The 21,256-nt window shown below is 34.7% G+C and overlaps 1 protein-coding gene across 1 annotated transcript in view; it reads right to left on the reverse strand.

The window, feature by feature from the left end:
• Positions 1-21,256, reverse strand: part of Ccdc73 (coiled-coil domain containing 73) — a 120,276-nt gene that overhangs the window by 56,094 nt on the left and 42,926 nt on the right. The window contains exons 6-8 of the mRNA XM_076844323.1: positions 11,107-11,145; positions 7,168-7,303; positions 6,858-6,937 (exon numbers count right to left, since the gene is read on the reverse strand). Coding sequence (XP_076700438.1) covers positions 6,858-6,937; positions 7,168-7,303; positions 11,107-11,145 — 255 coding nt within the window. The remainder of the gene's footprint in view (positions 1-6,857; positions 6,938-7,167; positions 7,304-11,106; positions 11,146-21,256) is intronic.

Below are 21,256 nucleotides of genomic sequence, written 5' to 3' on the forward strand. Positions count from 1 at the left end.
CTCTCAGTCCCTGGGATTATAAGTATGTGTAACCGTGCCCAGCAAGACAGAAGACTTTTTAAGAATAGAAATATATGATTATTCATCATCCATCTGAATCTTCTCTAACTTACCAACACCTATGCTCCTACTTTCTGATCTCTCAGGTATAAGAAGAGAATCCAGGGAATATATAGTGAATTTACTGACAGTTATTAGATCAATGATTTATATACAACAACATGTTGTAATGTTACAAATATTAATAGTCTTTAAATTCATGCATTAAAGTATGTCATTCATCTGGCAGCATACTCTTCAAAACTTATGCCTGGGTCTCCAGATCCTTAATAATATTTTAATTTCAGTAAAATTGTATTTGAAGATAGAGGGATTTCCAATTTCTCAATGGGCATGTAAGGAGCTTAGAAGTCACCACTCCATCCTAACAACAAGTAAAAAACTGAGCAAACTGAAAAATCAACAACTCTCTTTAATCTGTCATAAAAGTGAGGTCATAGGGCAAACTGAATAAGATAGATAGACAGGAAAACACAGAGAATCACAATTTAACTGGAGCAGAAACCTCCACAAGAACCAGTGCCAGGGTAAAAAGACCTAAAAAGTAATTGTTAAATTGCTAGAGGCTTACTGTGGACCACTCTAAAGTTGAAAATTCCTGGGGTACCCCATAATAGGGGTGTAGGGGTTACATTTGTGGATATTACTTCTAGAAACTCTACCAGATCTCACAGTGATCATTGGTGGAAAATCTCCTTGTGCTTCAAGATGGGGGAGGGAAAGAGGAATCATTTTGAAATATATCAAAGCATATTCTTCTTAAAAAGAGCTGTCTTCCAAAGAATCTATTTTAAAGAAAACACCAAATCAGCTATAGTTATACCTACCTAATCTACCTAGAAAAGAAAATATCCAACTCTAGCCTCATCTAGTCACTCTATCCCTACTGAAAAACACTGTTGAAGTTCTCAATATAGTGGCACAGGTTCGCCAAAAGATAGACTTAATAATAAAACTACAGAATGTTTCCCTTCCCCTGACACCTTATTACTAAAAGTCTAATCACCATCGTTCTTGCTACCCACTATATCATGTTCACTTTTCAACAAAAAAATCATAAGGTATATTAAAACACAAAGAATAAAATTTCAAAGGGCTGAACAAGCATCTGAATGAAAGTCAGCTATGACAGGAATGCTAGAATTATCAGGCCAAGAGTTTTTACAAGTATGATTAATATGGTGAGGATTTTAATAGAAAAAGTAGATCACATGTAAGAACAGATCAAGAAATAAGCAGAAGGATGGAAATTTTAAGAAAGAGTCAAAATGAAATGCTAGAGATCAAAACCACCATGAAGAATTTTTCTTGTGAACTCACTAGTAGTTTGCACATGGCTGAGGAAAAAAATCTCTATTCTAGAGAATATGACAAAAATTCCCAAAGCTAAGAAAACAAAATTTAAAAAGAACAAAATCCTGAACATAATACCAAGAATGGTGTGACAACTAAAACTGTGTAACATATACATAATGGAAATACCAGAAGAAGGAGGAGAGAAAGGAATAAAAGCAATATTTTAAGCAACAATGACCCAGGATTTTCCAAAATTAATGTCAGATACCAAACTACAGATCTAGGAAGCTCAGAGAACATGAAGCCAGGATAAATGCAAAAAAAAAAAAAAAAAATCCATCAGAACTGGGGATATAGCTCAGTTGGTAGAGTGCTTGCCTTACATGCACAAGGCCCTGGGTTCGATCCCCAGCACCACACACACACACAAAAAAATCACAACAGAAGTAGAGAGTAAAATAGTGTGGCCCCTATAGGTTGAGAAAAGTAAGGAGGAAGAGAGATAGAGGAAGGCTGGATAATGGGTACCAAAATATAATTTCATGGGAAAAGTAACTTCTAGTGTTCTACAGCACAATAGGGTGACTAATAGTTCACAACAATTTATTATATATTTACAAAGAACTAGAAGGGAGGAATTTGAAGGTTCTTAACACAGAAATGATAAATGTCTAAGGAAATTGAAATGCTAATTACCTTGATTTGATCATCACACATTGAATACATTTATCAAATTATCACACTATATCCCATAAATATATTCAATTATTATATGTCCATTAACAACACTTAAAAAGGTCAAGGTAGACATCCCTCCAAAGATATACAGATGGCAAATATGCACATGAAAAGATGATCACATCATATGTCATTAGGGAACTGCAAATCAACAAGATACCACTACACACCAATTAGAACAACTAAAATCCAAAATGACATCAAATACTAGTGAATATTTGATAGTGAGGGATGTTTGTACATCTATACATAACAGGAGTGTATGGGAACTTGGTACTTGCTATTCAATTATGCTATAGACCCCAAACTGCCTTAAAACTAAACTCATTAACTTAAATATATTAAATAAAAATAGTGAAATTCTATGTATATAAGAAGACATTAATGTTTGGGGATTTTTTTTTCTTTTCTTTTTTCTCCTTTCAAAGCAGAATCCTTTACCTAAAGCATTTACTTTGAAAAAAATTAGTACTTAAAGCAGCCCGCCCCCAGGAAAAAAAAAAAAAAAGAGCAGACTACTTTGGAGTTAAGATGACAACACTAACCCAAATAGGTAGAAATAATTGTTCTTCAAATTTATGATACATCTGAATAGCACCATTCATACTTCTAAAAAAATTTAGTTGTAGATAGACACAGTATCTTAATTTTATCTATTTATTTATTTTTATGTGGTGCTAAGTAAGGATGGAACCCAGTGCCTCAGGCAGGTGAGGCAAGTGCCCTACCACTGAGCCACAACCCCAACCCCATTCATATTTTTTCATTCCTTGAATTCAAAATATATTTTTACAAACTGGCTAGATACAAAAATCTTTCACCATGAAACAGAATTTTCTCTGTACTGAATCAATTAGTCTACACAGAAACTAAATTCATAATTTTTGGCCTCACTAATGATATGCCCTGACCAAGCATACATTCACAGTCCTACCTGGAAATAGATGGCACATATAAATTAGGATATTTTGAAGATGGTTTATTTGCAAACATGTCGACAGGATATAAAAGAGTCACAAGGATTGAGACTGTACAACTTTGTTCCATCAGAGGAGCTGTCAGCAACTTTAGCAAACAATAAGAAGGTTACTGGAACTCAAAAAGGGAATAATGTATAAAACAGGCTAATTCAACAGAAGTAGTGATCTTGTGAGTGAGTGACATGGCCAACCTGAAGTGATCACACAGAGAGGGATCAGAGGGTTTAAATACCCTGATTTCTTTTCTTTCCTTTCTCCCATCTTCTTCCCAGGCTTCACTGGCCCTGCTCAATAGGAAGCTAGAGGATTTGGAAGCCCACTAATGCAATTCATATAGGTAAGATTTCCAGGCATAACTTTGGAACTGCAGGAAAAAGTAGAAAATATTTTGTGTACCAATAAATAATTACAAATTAAGTGCATTTTAAATGGTACTCAACAAATGTTTTGAAAAAACATTTTCAGTTGTTCATGTTCAGATCAGTAGGGATAGGCGCTTAATTCTCGCAGGGGTAGGGAAGTGGTCCTACAATGATTTGAAGTGGTATATTTGAGATGAGGCTTTGAAGGGAGTAGGGAAAGGAAATTAGAGGTCATTCTCTACAAAAAGAAGGACTTACCTATTTCTTCTTTTCATACTAACTCTCTCTTTGTATCAGTTGGAATATTTATAGTTGCAAACAATGAAAAACAAGTATCCCTAACCAAGCTAGCTTAAGTACTAATGGGGACTACTACTTTTCTAACTGAAAAGTCTAGAGCCAGGAAAAGATACAGGGACTCAACATGTTGTAGAAGAACAGGTTTCTTTATATCACACCAATCTGCCTTCCACATTAAGTTCCTCAGGTTTTGGCTTCTCTCATGATTGGTAGCCACTATGGGGATTACATTTTTCCTGGTTTTTAATTCCTGAAGGAATGATTGTGGCCAGAGGAAAGAAATATGTTTATAGTTTTCTGCCAATTTGAAGCTCAGCTCTAAAGCTGAAGGCATCAAATCAAAAATTTGGATAAGGTTAGGAAGAAGAAAAGGGGATACTGGTATTCAAAGAGCAAATCAATAAATATTCAATGGACGCTTTTATTCATGATGCTGCAGCCATACCAGACTTCTTCTAGTTCTTCAAATGTACTAAACTCTTTCCTGTATTAAGGTTTTGTACATGCTGTTCTTGCCTGAAACACTGTTCCTTTTCTTCCTATACTCCTTTATCTTCAATCAATAAAAATCGCCTGTTATGTCATCCTATCCTGACTTTTTCTTCAGATTACTTATGACAGTTTTAAGTTATTTGATCTGTATATTTACTTGTTTTCTGTCTAACTCCCCACATTAGACCGTATAAAAGTAGGAACATATTTTATTTTATTTATAGTTGGGTCCTTAGTGGCACATAGTACTTGGCAAATATAAGTCATTGTCGTGAGCCTTCTGTGGGCTGTGTGTGAATTTTGTCAGCATTGCAACCTAGTGAATAGGAACATCTGGTGTCTGGGAACTTCCTATGGACTTCCTCTGTGTAAGACTACCCAGAAACATATTGTGAATTCCTACTCTGCTCGGCCATGTCTCCCACACAGCACCTGAGATGGGTGTGACCTGAAAAAGATGCCAATCAACCTGCTGACTGCAAGACATCAAAAAGCAAGACTCCACCCTTGAAACCTTACCCCTGGCTTTGTTGTACCACCTTAAATAAACTACTGGAGTCACTTTCTTTTGTCTAGCTCCAGCTCTTGTGTGGACTGGATCTATCAGGGGCTCCGCTTTGGAAAATACATTTCTGACTCTTTGTCTTTTGTTCTTCACTAATTATGCTAGACTTTAATTTCTCAGCTTACACCTTTTGCAAGAAGAAAAACCCTCCATGGAGACACTGGCTGTCAACCTATAAGTCACTAAATAAATACTGAATGAATGAATGAATGGTGCTAATGAAGCTGACATACAGTAAATGTTCACTGTCTATTCACATCACCATAAAAATTCAAGTCACTCAAACCTACACAAATACAGTTATCTCATACTAGACAAGGATGCCAAAAACACACATTGGAGAAAAGATAGCCTCCTTCAACAAATGGTGCTGGGAAAACTGGAAATCCATATGCAGCAAAATGAAACTAAACCCCTTTCTCTCACTATGTACAAAATTCAACTCAAAATGGATCAAGGATCTAGGAATTAGACCAGAGACCCTGCGCCTAATAGAGGAAAAAAAGTAGGCCCAAATTTTCATCACATTGATTTAGGACCTGACTTCCTTAACAAGACTCCTAAAGCACAAGAAATAAAATCAAGAATCAATAAATGGAATGGATTCAAACTAAAAAGCTCTTCTAAGTGGAAAGAAACAATCAATGAGGTAAAGAGATGCCTGCATATATATGGGAACAAATTTTTGCCACACGCACATCAGATAGAGCACTAATCTTATAAAGAACTCAAAAATCTTAACACCAAAAAAACAAACAACCCAATCAATAAATGGACTAAGAAGCTGAATAGACACTCCTCAGAAGATGATACACAGTCAATCAACAAATATATGAAAAAATGTTCAACATCTCTAACAACTAGATAAATGCAAATCAAAATTTACTCTAAAATTTCATTTCATACCAGTCAAAATGGCAGCTATCAAGAATACAAACAACAATAACTCTAAGCGAGGATGTGGGGGAAAGGCACACTCATACATTGCTGGTGGGACTACAAATTGGTGCAACCAATTTGGAAAGCAATATGGAGATTCCTTAGAAAACTTGGAATGGAACCAACATTTGACCCAGCCATTCCACTCCTCAGTCTATACCCAAAGGACTTAAAATCGGCATAATATAGTGACATAGCCACATCAATGTTTATAGAAGCTCAATTCACAATAGGTAAACTGTGGAACCAACCTAGATGCCCTTCTATAGATGAATGGATAAAAAAAACCTTTGGAATATTACTCAGCATTAAATAAAAATGAAATATTACTTATCATTAAAAGAGAATAAAATAGCATTTGCAGGTAAATGGATGGAGTTGGAGAAGATCTTGCTAAGCCAAATAAGCCAATCCCCAAATTCAAAGGCCAAATGTTCTCTCTGATAAGTGGATAATGATCCATAATGCAGGGAAGGGCATGGGAAAAATGAAGGAACTTTAATGGGGCAAAGGGGAGAGAGGGAAAAGGAGGAATGGAGATAGGAAAGATGGTGGAATGAGATGGACATCATTACCCTAGGTACATGTCTGACTGCGCATATGATGCAACACTACATTGTGTACAGTCAGAAAATGAAAAGTTGTGTGGCAATTGTGTACAATGAATCAAAATGCATTTAGCTGTCATATATAACCTAATTAGAATAAATAAATAAATTAACTTTAAAAATTCAAGTCACTGATTTTAAGTCAAAACAATTTTTGAATGGATTGGAATTAATTATTAAATGTACTAGAATTGTAATTCAAAATTTATGAATCATGTTCTATCAAAAAAATTCTACCAAACTGTTTTCTAATAATATTCCATAAGACTGATTATTTTTAGACTATAATTAATTAATATTTACTGAGGATTGAACCCAGGGGCACTCTACCACTGTGCTACATCCCTAGCCCTTGTTTTTATTTTGAGACAGAGTCTCACTAAGTTGCTTAGGACTTCACTAAATTTCTGAGGCTGGCCTCAGCCTCCCAAGTCACTGGGATTACAGGCATGCACCACTGCACCCACCTTAGAGTATAATTTTTTTACTCAATACTATAAAATTATATCAATCATACCTTCTTCAAACTGCATATTTCAGATTCTTGTTTTTTATTTAAAGTTGAAAGTCTTTTGTTTAATTTTATTGCTTCTTGTACTGTAACATCAAAGACATTAGGAAAATATTATATTCATCATATATTTCAAAGAAAATACCATGAACACAGACAGGAAAACAGTTCCAATGTAATTTAAATAATTTTTATTTAATTTAATGTTAAAGTGCCATTTACTACTACTAATGTCAAGTAAATTCAATTTATTCATGCTAAAATCTATTTAAATATTCCTTCTTGAACATGTAAGTTTAAACAAAATAGCACCTACCATTTTGTTCTAACTTTCCATGATTCTCTTTTACCAATCCAAATTGTTTTGTTATTGTAGCATAGTATTTCTCAATTTCATTCAGTTGTTTATGATAATCACCTTTAGCCAAAAGATGTAACTGGACATTTTGTTCCTATTTTAAAGAATAAATGTTATACGTATCTCACTCACTCACTCTCTCTCTCTCTCTCTCTCTCTCTCTCTCTCACACACACACACACACACACACACACACACATACACACACACACAAACAAACAAATAAATATAGTGGTAAACGACTCTTGTTAATAATATACCAAAAATAAAAGTTATGAAAAAGTGCTGAGTACACAATAGAAAAAAAATGATTAGTTAGCAGATATTTCTAAATCTGTATAAAACTAAAGCAAACTTTCCTTTCCCCTGGAATAAATATAGTCAATTTCATTTTATATTTCTTTTGTTTACAATGTCTTTTTCTTTCTTTTTCAACATCAACTTTTATTTATAAAAAGTTAATCAGCCTAGCAATAAATAAAGTGGGAAGATATTAAAGCAATAGTCTTAGAACCCTAGGAAATCATTTTTTCTTTGTCTAAATCACATGAATAATTAGCACCTAACCAGAGCATGGTTTTGATTCTTTGTGCTTTCATTTGCAAGTATAATTTTGGTGTGCAACTCAGGTAATTTTTCTGAGATTAATTTTAATGAATATAGTACCTTCTCACTACATTAAAAATGAAATGATAAAGACAATATTTCTGTGATAGAAAGGCAATATAGTTGAGTAGAAAACCTACTTAAACTGGAGAAATAATTGGTTAAAAAAAAAAAGACTGGATCCTACTTATAGTATAATAAGGGTCCCATTACCTTCAATTAAAAGAACTCTCTTTTTAAATTTTTTCTCTTTTCACATTTTTTATTGGTGCATTATAGTTGTACATAATGATGGGATTTGTTGTTACACATTCGTACATGCATATGATATAACAATATAATTTGGCCAAATCACTCCCCAACACTTCCCCCCTCTGTTCACACCCCAGTCCCGTTTCTCTACTGATATCCCTTTGATTTCATGAGATTTCTGAGATGACTAATAGTTAAGTACATATTGTTTTTGTTCTTTTTATCTCTTAAATTGATGTAAATTATTTTTTCTTTTATATAATTTTATTATTCGATGCAAGACTTAGTCCAAGAAAATAATGTCAGATGTACTGCTTTCTAAACACATATGTACCTAATTTAAAACAAATGTAACCTATTAAAATCAATATTAGAAAAGAGAACAACATATGCATAATTATGTGTGTGTATAAGTGTACAGAGACATAAAGTTTACTTTAAAGCCTTGATGCATTTAAAATAGTAATAGTATTATTTCAAAATAATATTTATACATAATTTTTAAATATACATTTACTAATAAAAGACCTAGCTGTACAATTTCCCCCTTTTCCCATTTACTTAAGGAAACTAATTTTTGAAGACAAAATTAAAAATAGTTCCCTAAAACAGTTAGCTATAAATAAATTTTAGAGGAAAAGATAAAAATCCAAAGATAAACTTCATGTATTCTTAATTTTCAATTTTGCAACTTCTAACTTCTTCAATATGAACCCAAACTAATTTAGTGGAGTTATAAAATTCAATTTTTAAGACGCAAAAGCATCTTTCTTAAGATAGTTTTACTTTCTAATCTAAAGATGTAAGGCAAATACTACTTACAAAAGTAAGTTACACTGCTAATGTACATGTGTACAGATAAACATAATATTTATTATCCTGAAGTTATTTCTAGACAAGTGTTCAGTCTAAAAACATTCTACTCTGAGAGAAAATATGATTATTCTCAATAATATCAAAAAGCTTCAATATTGAAATTTTGCTTTAATAAAAATCTGAGAAGTAAATATGACTTAAACATGGTTTGATAAGTTTTTACTTCCTTAAATAAGCAGAATTAACTTACACAGGTATACAACACAGCCACCAATAAATTCAGTTACTCAACATATCTGCACAGTAATTACTGCAAACAACAGGAGAGATTTTTTTCAGTGACCAAATCACAATGATAGTTAACTCAATTTTCTAAAGCTTTTCTTTAACATGTTTTGCTGTATTATTTTATTGGTAATGACTATGATTTTTTTTCAAAGGGTGATTTGGGTAGGGATGAACAAATCTTTTGATTTATGTGTGATATGTTAATTTATCTAGAAATGTATCACCACTTTTATAAGAAAATTAATTTACTGAATTCCTAGAAGACAGAAATTTGTAGTAGTTTAGTGCTCACCTATAGCAGATCATAAACTTCTTTGAAAGTTGCTTACTACTTTTCTGAAATAATTTGTTTTAAGACATTTGACTTTATTGCTTCCCAAAGGTCCTCCTTGGCACTATTACAGTGGCTATCTTGGACCTTGTCATACCCATAAAGACAAATAATATAAAAGAATAATGTACCGTTACAAATAAAATAAGATTAACTTTGAATGAAAAGAAGGATGTAAATTATATAAAAACAGCAAAAATAATAATAAAAGAATTATAATGTAAAATAAATATATCCAAGAATGTTTAGAAAAAATATTATTTTTAACTTTTAAATAAGAAATATGAATATTCAGCCAGAGTGATCATGGAATATTAAATATACATATCAACATATAATTATTTGAAGTGAAAAGTGGTATAAATGCTTTGAACAACTATTAGAAAAATATTATAACTCAAATATTAATTTTGGTATGTTAAGAGGTTATAATTCACAATAACAAAAAGCTTCAAAGTATGACAAAAACTAGAATAGGTAAAATACATGTTTCCATGTTTTTTTTAAGATTTTAAGTATCTGTTTAATCAAATTTTAACCTGAAATAAAACAAAACACATTATATGTTGCCTTTGATCTTTAACTTGTAGCCTTATCTCCCAGGTCAAAGGGCACATTATTCAATTTCACTATATTTTGTGTAAAATCACTGTAGCGTTGAAGATGACTTTCAGAACAAATGTCATGGTACTTAAAGCTAAAGTGGAATCTAGTTTTTCAGCTTCTTAATTAAAATCACAGTTTAAAATAGTCTGACAATATTATTTTATTCTTTCCAGTTGAACAGCAACAGAATTTTCACATCTTTTATTCAATCAAGCTTAGCAATCTTTCTATGGGCTCTTTTATTTTATAACAGACCAAAACAATTTAAAGAAGCAAAATACTTACTTTATGTTTTTATATTTAATATCATAAGGAATGACCTCTGATTTCTTACACACACCCATATATATATATATCAGCCATACTCAAAAGTTAATTTTTCTTGCTTTACAGTTTGCTCCAATGAAGACTGAAATAGTGTAAACCCACTCAAGAAGTCTTTTGAAGATTTAAGTGGATATAAAAGAATTTTGTTCAACACATGCACAAAAAATACTTCTGAATAAATTGGACTAGAAAAGGAGAATATCAAAGTAAATATTCTATAAAATATTATGCTATAAAACAAAAATATTAGTTTTTTATATATAAGGAAAAAGAAATTCACAATAAATACTTGTTGAATAATAAATAATGAGTTCTGCATTCTAAATGTAGAACATTAAAGGATGAATGCCACACCCCAATATGTATTTCAATTTTTTCAGTCTACAATAACTATTTTTTTCCATAAATATGTAGGAAAAAATCATTAAAATAATAGGTTTTAGAATTTATTCTATAAAATATAAATACCATGTAATCTGCAAGTAACTTTGTAAAATAATTTAAATTATACAGTATTTAAATTATGTCAGATCTTTACAGGGGAGAGCAATATCCAGTTTTAAGTATTCCATTTTTTACTATAAATATCACATTTACATTCACAAAATTACTATGCATCTTATGTACAAATCTAAGTGAAAAAAAAAACAGGTATTTTGTAACTTTCTTACCATTTCACTCACTTTCTTCTGTAAAGAATATTTAGAAACCTTGAAAAATAGAGGGGGAAAATCGCATTAAAATTCTTTACCACAAATTCCCTGTGATATCAAAACTGCATGCTGTAAAATTAGGCACTTATTTCTATGCACAGTTTTTGGTGATTTTTTTTCAAAATTTTATTTACAATAACCCTCTTCCTTATAACAAAAACAATACATTATTTTATTCAACACATATTCATAGCATCTGTATGTGCTAGACTTTTTCCTAGGTTCCTGGGATATAGCAGCAAGCAAAATAAAGTTCTTGCCCCTTTTGGGGGGGCAGGGCAGGTACTGGGGATTGAATTCAAGGGCCCTTGGCCACTGAGTAACATCCCCAACCCTATTTTGTATTTAGAGACAGGGTCTCAATGAATTGCTTAACGCCTGAAGCTGGCTTCGAACTCAAGATCCTCCAGCCTCAGCCTCTCAAGCCACTGGTATTACAGGTGTGCGCCACTGCATGCAGCTCAAAGCCATTACTCTTAAGAAGCTTTCTTTAAGGTAGGTGTATGCCTGTAATCCCAGAGACTCCCAGAGAGTCTAGAGGCTGAAGGAAGAGTATTCCAAGTTTGGGGCCAGCCTAGGAAGCTTAGTGAGACCCTGTCTCAAAAAATAAAAAGGGCTGGGGATATAGTTCAGTGGCAAAACACTCCTGGGTTCAATCCATAGTACCACCAACACAAACCCCCCCAAAATGTTTTCTTTCTAGAGGGAGTGTTGGTTAACAATATAAGTAAAAATTATGTTAAAGAGTGATAACTAGCCAGGCACAGTGACACACACTTGTAATCCCAGTAACTTGGGAGGCTGAGGCAGGTTCAAGGCCAGCCTCAGCAACTTAGCAAACTTTTTCTATGCATTTATAGTTTAAAAGAGTCTTAGAAGGAAGTGATGATAATAAATGTTATTTTTACTTAATATGTAATAAATGGCTTTCTAGGACAAATATACAACATAACCTTTTTTTTGGTACTGGGAATTGAAACCAGGGTTGACTTACCACTGAGCTAAATCCCAGCCTTTTATTGTTGTTGTTGTTTTTGTTTGTTTGTTTGTTTGTTTTGAGGTACGATCACACTAAGCTGCCGAGGCTGGCAATCCTCCTGCCTCAACCTCTGGAGTAATTGGGATTACAGGCATGCACCAACTCACCAAACTTCAACATAACTTTTCTTTTCTTTTTTTTTTAATTTGAATAAATTTCTTGCAAATACTTTCAAGTAACAAAACAGTAATTTTCCTTTTTTTTGACACCTGTAAAGTTTATTCTTTTTTTAATTAATTTTTATTGTTGGTTGTTCAAAACATTACATAGTTCTTGATATATCATATTTCAAATTTGATTCAAGTGGGATATGAACTCCCATTTTTACCCCGTATACAGATTGCAGAATCACATCAGTTACACATCCATTGATTTACATATTGCCATAGTAGTGTCTGTGTATTCTGCTGCCTTTCCTATCCTCTACTATCCCCCCTCCCCCCCTCCCCTCCCCTCTTCTCTCTCTACCCCCTCTACTGTAATTCATTTCTCCCCCTTGTATTTTTTTCCCTTTCCCCTCGCTTCCTCTTGTATGTAATTTTGTATACCCCTGAGGGTCTCCTTCCATTTCCATGCAATTTCCATTCTCTCTCCCTTTCCCTCCCACCTCTCTTCCCTGTTTAATGTTAATCTTCTTCTCATGCTCTTCATCCCTACTCTGTTCTTAGTTACTCTCCTTATATCAAAGAAGACATTTGGCATTTGTTTTTTAGGGATTAGCTAGCTTCACTTAGCATAATCTGCTCTAATGCCATTCATTTCCCTGCAAATTCTATGATTTTGTCATTTTTTAATGCAGAGTAATACTCCATTGTGTATAAATGCCACATTTTTTTTTATCCATTCGTCTATTGGGGCATCAAGGTTGGTTCCACAGTCTTGCTATAGTGAATTGTGCTGCTATGAACACGGATGTAGCAGTGTCCCTGTAGTATGCTCTTTTTAGGTCTTTAGGGAATAGACCGAGAAGGGGAATAGCTGGGTCAAATGGTGGTTCCATTCCCAGCTTTCCAAGAAATCTCCATACTGCTTTCCAAATTGGCCGCACCAATTTGCAGTCCCACCAGCAAGGTACAAGTGAACCCTTTTCCCCACATCCTCGCCAGCACTTGTTGTTGTTTGACTTCCTAATGGCTGCCAATCTTACTGGAGTGAGATGGTAGCTTAGGGTGGTTTTGATTTGCATTTCTCTGACTGCTAGAGATGGTGAGCATTTTTTCATGTTCTTGTTGATTGATTGTATGTCGTCCTATGAGAAATGTCTGTTCAGGTCCTTGGCCCATTTGTTGATTGGGTTATTTGTTATCTTATTGTCTAATTTTTTGAGTTCTTTGTATATTCTGGATATTAGGGCTCTGTCTGAAGTATGAGGAGTAAAGATTTGTTCCCAGGATGTAGGCTCCTTATTTACCTCTCTTATTGTTTCTTTTGCTGAGAAAAAACGTTTTACTGTGAGTAAGTCCCATTTGTTGATTCTAGTTATTAACTCTTGTGCTATGGATGTCCTATTGAGGAATTTGGAGCCCGACACCACAGTATGTAGATCGTAGACAACTTTTTCTTCGATCAGACACCGTGTCTTGGATTTGATATCAAGTTCCCTGATCCACTGTGAGTTAGCTTTTGTGCATGGCAAGAGAAAGGGATTCAGTTTCATTTTGTTGCATATGGATTTCCAATTTTCCCAGCACCATTTGTTGAAGATGCTATCCTTCCTCCATTGCATGCTTTTAGCCCCTTTATCTAATATAAAATAGTTGTAGTTTTGTGGATTGGTTTCTTTGTCCTCTAATCTGTACCATTGGTCCACCCGCCTGTTTTGGTACCAGTACCATGCTGTTTTTGTTACTATTGCTCTGTAGTATAGTTTGAAGTCTGGTATCGCTATACCGCCTGATTCACACTTCCTGCTTAGCATTGTTTTTGCTATTCTGGGTCTTTTATTTTTCCATATGAATTTCATGATTGCTTTCTCTATTTCTACAAGAAATGCCATTGGGATTTTGATTGGCATTGCATTAAACCTATAGAGAACTTTTGGTAATATCGCCATTTTGATGATGTTAGTTCTACCTATCCATGAACAGGGTATATTTTTCCATCTTCTAAGATCTTCTTCTATTTCTCTCTTTAGGGTTCTGTAGTTTTCATTGTATAAGTCTTTCACCTCTTTTGTTAGGTTGATTCCCAAGTATTTTATTTTTTTTTTTGAGGATATTGTGAATGGAGTGGTTGTCCTCATTTCCATTTCAGAGGATTTGTCGCTGATATACAGGACTGCCTTTGATTTATGCATGTTGATTCTATATCCTGCCACTTTGCTGAATTCATTTATTAGCTCTAATAGTTTCTTTGTAGACCCTTTTGGGTCTGCTAGGTATAGAATCATGTTATCTGCAAATAGTGATAATTTGAGTTCTTCTTTTCCTATTTTTATGCCTTTAATTTCTTTCGTCTGTCTAATTGCTCTGGCCAGTGATTCGAGAACTATGTTGAACAGAAGTGGTGAGAGAGGGCATCCCTGTCTTGTTCCAGATTTTAGAGGGAATGCCTTCAGTTTTTCTCCATTCAGAATGACGCTAGCCTGAGGCTTACCATAGATTGCTTTTACAATATTGAGGTATGTTCCTGTTATCCCTAGTTTTTCTAGAGTTTTGAACATAAAGGGATGCTGTACTTTGTCGAATGCTTTTTCTGCATCTATCGAGATGATCATATGGTTCTTATTTTTAAGCCTATTGATGTGGTGAATAACATTTATTGATTTCCGTATATTGAACCAGCCTTGCATCCCAGGGATGAATCCTACCTGATCATGGTGCACAATTTTTTTGATATGTTTTTGTATCCGATTCGCCAGAATTTTATTGAGGATTTTTGCATCTAGGTTAATTAGAGATATTGGTCTGTAGTTTTCTTTCTTTGAAGTGTCTTTGTCTGGTTTAGGAATCAGGGTGATGTTGGCCTCGTAGAATGAATTTGGAAGTTCTCCCTCTTTTTCTATTTCCTGAAATAGCTTGAAAAGTATTGGTATTAGTTCCTCTTTAAAGGTTTTGTAAAACTCTGCTGTATACCCATCCGGTCCTGGGCTTTTCTTAGTTGGTAGTCTTTTGATGGTTTCTTCTATTTCCTCAATTCATATTGGTCTGTTTAGGTTGTCTATATCCTCCTGACTCAATCTGGGCAGGTCATATGACTTAAGAAATTTATCGATGCCTTCACTATCTTCTATTTTATTGGAGTATAAGGATTCAAAATAATTTCTGATAATCTTCTGTGTTTCTGAAGTGTCTGTTGTGATATTGCCTTTTTCATCCCGTACGCTAGTAATTTGATTTCTCTCTCTTCTTCTCTTCGTTAGCGTGGCTAAGGGTCTGTTGATTTTATTTATTTTTTCAAAGAACCAACTTTTAGTTTTGTCAATTTTTTCAATTGTTTCTTTTGGTTCAATTTCATTAATTTCAGCTCTGATTTTAATTATTTCTTGCCTTCTACTTCTTTTGCTGTTGTTTTGCTCTTCTTTTTCTAGGATTTTGAGATGAAGTATTAGATCATTTATTTGTTGGTTTTTTCTTTTTTTAAGGAATGAACTCCAAGCAATGAATTTTCCTCTTAGAACTGCTTTCAATGTGTCCCATAGATTCCGATATGTTGTGTCTGTGTTTTCATTTATCTCTAAGAATTTTTTAATTTCCTCCTTGGTGTCTTCTATAACCCATTGATCATTCAGTAACCTATTGTTCATTCTCCAAGTGATGCATGATTTTTCCTTACTTCTTTTATCCTTGATTTTCAGTTTCATTCCATTATGATCAGATAAGATGCATGGTATTATCTCTACTCCTTTATATTGTCTAAGAGTTGTCCTGTGACATAATATATGATCTATTTTTGAGAAGGATCCATGTGCTGCTGAGAAAAAAGTGTAACTGCTTGATGTTGGGTGGTATATTCTATATATGTCAATTAAGTCTAGGTTATTAATTATGTTATTGAGTTCTATAGTTTCCTTGTTCAACTTTTGTTTGGAAGATCTGTCCAGTGGTGAGAGAGGTGTGTTGAAGTCTCCCATGATTATTGTATGGTGGTCTATTAGACTCTTGAACTTGAGAAGAATTTGTTTGATGAACATAGCTGCACCATTGTTTGGGGCATATATATTTATGATTGTTATGTCTTGTTGGTGTATGGTTCCCTTGAGCAGTATGTAGTGTCCCTCTTTATCCCTTTTGATTAACTTTGGCTTGAAATCTATTTTATTCGATATGAGTATGGACACTCCTGCTTGTTTCCGAAGTCCATATGAGTGATATGATTTTTCCCAACCTTTAACCTTCAGTCTATGTATGTCTTTTCGTATCAAATGCGTCTCCTAAAGGCAGCATATTGTTGGGTCTTGTTTTGTGATCCATTCTACTAGCCTGTGTCTCTTAATTGGTGAGTTTAAGCCATTAACATTTAGGGTTATTATTGAGATATGGGTTGTTCTTCCAGCCATATTTGTTTATTTATATTACTAAACATGGTTTGTTTTCCTCTTTGATTATTTCCCCCCTCCTTTACTGTACTACCTCCCGCTGTTGGTTTTCATTGATATTTTCCATTTCCTCTTCCTGTAATATTTTGCCGAGGATGTTTTGAAGAGATGGTTTTCTAGCTGCAAATTCTTTTAACTTTTGTTTATTGTGGAAGGTTTTAATTTCATCTTCCATCCTGAAGCTTAATTTCGCTGGATACACAATTCTTGGTTGGAACCCATTTTCTTTCAGTGTTTGAAATGTGTTATTCCAGGATCTTCTAGCTTTCAGAGTCTGTGTTGAAAGATCAGCTGTTATCCTGATTGGTTTACCCCTAAATGTAATCTGCTTCCTTTCTCTTGTAGCTTTTAAAATTCTCTCCTTATTCTGTATGTTGGGCATCTTCATTATAATGTGTCTAGGTGTGGTTCTCTTATGATTTTGCACATTCGGCGTCCTGTAGGCTTCTAGGATTTGGGATTCTGTCTCATCCTTCAAGTCTGGGAAGTTTCCTCGTATTATTTCATTGAATAGATTGCTCATTCCTTTGGTTTGGACCTCTATACCTTCCTGTATCCCAATGACTCTTAAGTTTGGTCTCTTTATGTTATCCCATATTTCTTGGATGTTCTGCTCATGGTTTCTTAACAGTCTTGCTGAGCTGTCTATGTTCTTTTCAAGTTGAAATACTTTGTCTTCATTGTCTGATGTTCTATCTTCTAAGTGTTCTACTCTGCTGGTAGTATTCTCAATTGAGTTTTTAAGTTGGTTTATTGCTTCCTGCATTTCTAGGATTTCTGTTTTTTATAACCTCTATCTCCCTGTATAATTGATCTTTTGCTTCTTGGATTTGTTTATGTAATTCATTGTCGAAGTGGTCGAAGTGGTCTTTCATTGTCTGATTTTGCTGTCTAATGTCTTCCTTGAGACTCCAGATCATCTGCAGCATGTATATCCTGAATTCTTTATCTGACATTCCATCTGCTGCAGCTATTACCTCTTCTAAAGTTGAGTTGACCTGCATTGCTTGTGGTCCTTTCTTTCCTTGTCTTTTCATACTGTTCGCGTTTCTTTCTGCTTGGTGAAACTGTTGTGTTATTGATTTTTCCCCCTATATATTTATATTGCTCTTGTAGAGTTGCAAAGTCTCCCTCGCAGGCGCTGGTGGTGGCTCCGCCCCTCCTCCAATTGGGGCAATGTGCCTACCATGCCGGCAGGCCGCTGGGCCTGTTCTTTCGGTGGTCGCAGGTCCGCCTACCTTGCAGGCGTGGGCGGCGGCTCTGACCCTCTGCAGGCCGCTGGGCCTGTTCTGCCAGTGGGTCGCAGGTCCGCCTACCTTGCTGGCGCGGGCAGCGGCTCTGCCCCTCCGCGGGCCGCTAGGCCTGTTCTGTCTGTTGGTTGCAGGTCTATCTACCTAGCATGCGCTGGTGGCGGCTCTGCCCCTCCCCCAACCGGGGCGATGGCAGGCCACTGGGCCTGTTCTGCCGGTGGGTCGCAGGTCCGGCTACCTTGCAGGCGCATGGGGCGGCTCTGCCCCTCCGCGTGTTGCTGGGCCTGACCTGCCTGTGGGTCGCAGGTCCGCCTACCTTGCAGGTGGGGGGCGGGAGGGGGGGGCGGCTCAACCCCTCCGCAGGCCACTGGACCTGTTCTGTCTGTCGGTTGCAGGTCTGTCTATCTTGCAGGCGCTGGTGGCAGCTCTGCCCCTCCCCCAACCAGGATGATGGCGGGCCGCTGGGCCTGTTCTTTCAGTGGTCGCAGGTCCGCCTACCTTGCAGGCGCCCAACTTAACTTTTCAATGGATACACATTAATTTAACTTTACCTAATTGTTCTCATTTGTATGGCTTTACCCAGTATTCTATTTTTAGTATTAAGAATTATTCTGAAATAAACATACTTGTACCTAGAATTTTGTAGTTACTCATTTTAGCAGGACAAATTGAAAAAAGTGAAATTCTTGAGATTTGCTCATTTTCATAGGCTTTTAAAAATTGCTACATAGTAGTTAACTACATTGTGACTGACCAAGTTAAACTCCAACCAGCCATTATAAGTGCTCAATTTCCAACAGTTACTAATAGGGCATTATGTGAAAATGTGGATGTGTAACCGATATGATTCTGCAATCTGTATTTGGGGTAAAAATGGGAGTTCATAATCCACTTGAATCTAATATATGTAATATGAGATGTTAAGAGCTTTGTAATATTTTGAACAACCAATAAAAAAAATAAGTGCTCAATTTCTTAAACCCTATTTACATTTGTTAAATTTTAAACAAAAATACAATGATTACTTCACATTTCCTATGAATTAAATTGTTAGCCTACTTTCATGAATGAGCTGATCATTTTATTTCATTTTAGTAGAATTGACTATGTGTGACTCATTTCTTCAACAAATACTGAATGTTCATTGTAGGCAAAACATTGATGAAGATATTGAGGATAGTACACTGGAACCACAAAAATCCTTCACAATTTAAATTCTGGGTAAGTCATATCATAAATAAGTTGAAACATATGGTATATTAGATATTAATAAGTGCTAAAGAAAATAACAGATCAGGGAAGAAGATTACATAGGATGGTCAGGAAAGACCTTTTTGAGAAAGCAACTTCTGAGTAAAGACTTGGAGAGAAGGAAGAGTATTTCAGCAAATGCAAAGGCCCTAATGGGGACAATACTTGGTATGTTTAAAGAACAGCAGGTATGTTTAAAGAACACAGGATCCCATGTGGTTGGGAGGAAGTAGGCAGGAGAAGAACAGCCAAAGACAAGTTTAGAGATGGGTAAGAGAAAGCAGAAAAACCCAAATCATTGCAAGCTTTATAATATGTGATAAGTATTTAGGTTTTAACAAGGAATGAAGCAGAAAGTTCCAAACATAAATGTAACATAGGCTGACCTTTTTTTTTTTTTTTTTTTAGGATCACTCTGATGTCATGTTAACACTAAAAGGGAACAGAAGTTGAGGAAGGAAAACCAGTTAACTGGCTACTGAAATAATCTAGATGAAAGGGATTGGTGAAAGGACTACAGTGTTTGTAGCTGATGGAGTTAAGTGAACTGAAAAAAATATGCAATTGAAAAAAGGGGGATTTTATGGCTTCCTTTTAAATATGTCAAGTTTGAAAGTAATAGAATTAGATTGACATACAATCTTTTTATGTATGCTATATTTAATTTTTCATTTTTTAATTCTAAAAATCACATATGAATTGCTTTATAATGTCAAATACAGCTGTCTTTCTAATATAAGAATAAAACTATACTGATACTAATTAATGTATTAACTACAAAAGATAATCTCAAAAAATGACATACAGATGTTAATTATTATGGTTATTCCTTATTTTATGGAAATTAAGAATGGCTAAAATGCTTACTTCTTTAGAGAAAAACTGTTTTCCTATTAATTTTCCATTAATTGGATTTATGTTAATTGGAAATAAAGGTCCTGAAACACAATGTTAAAAACGTTTAATCTTTTTCTCTTTCTGAAAAAAAAAAATTCAATCCTAAACCCACTAGATGAGGTAGAGCAAAGTAGGGAGTCTGTGAAGAAGTGGTGAGGAAGTCATGATTATAGCATTACAGAACAGGGTATCTATCAGGCCTGAACGATGAAAAAATGATTCCTGGTGAGAAGGAGGAGAGTCTATTGTGGGCAGTCAGAGAATGAGTAGGGTAGGGCCAGGGATGTAACTCAGAGGTAGCACAAGTGTTTAGCATACATGAAGCCTTAGGTCAATCCCCAGTACTAAAAGAAAGAACAAAAAGATGGCTAAGGCAAAATATATGAATAAGGCCAAAAAATGTAATAGGACATCCCATCTCAAGGTATCAGATTCTACTCAGGGAAAGGAAGGCATCCACCAGAGGAAGGAGGGGACAGCAGAATGATTGACTGGTTACACATATGGTGATTTATCAAATAAATAAATATATTAACAGTAATGAAATTTCAAAATTTTCACTGAAAGAACAGAAAGGTCTAATTTACAGGAAGGAAATAAACTAAAATGAGCTTTTTTAGACTGCAGTGGGACATGGTATGAATTCATGATTTTCAATATATAAAAACTAATGTAGAAATAAGATAATTGTAAATGTGCATATGTATGTAAAGACATATACATATTCTCTTGCTGTATTCAGGGGGTCAGAAGAAGTGATAGATACCCCATACTAATGTGTATAATAGTACCCAGATCTTATCTTCTACATACCATTTCTCCAATAACAGGAACCAGTTCAACATGGAGAAATGATTCATTCCAGGAAAAGACCATGTAAAGTACAAGGTATTCTGACATATTTTATTTTTATCTGAAATCATAAAAATGGGTACTGGGATTGTGGCTCAGTGGTAGCACACATGCCTAGCATGTGTGAAGCACTGGGTTCGATACTCAGCACCACATAAATAAATAAAATAAAGGCCCATTGACAACTAACGAAATATTTTTTAAAAAATGAAATCATAAAAATGCTAAAATACTATAAAGACATGTCAAAACTAGTTTAAATGGACTCCTGCTGTCCAAAAA

Source organism: Callospermophilus lateralis, chromosome 2 (assembly GCF_048772815.1).
Source record: "Callospermophilus lateralis isolate mCalLat2 chromosome 2, mCalLat2.hap1, whole genome shotgun sequence".
Lineage (NCBI taxonomy): Eukaryota > Metazoa > Chordata > Mammalia > Rodentia > Sciuridae > Callospermophilus > Callospermophilus lateralis.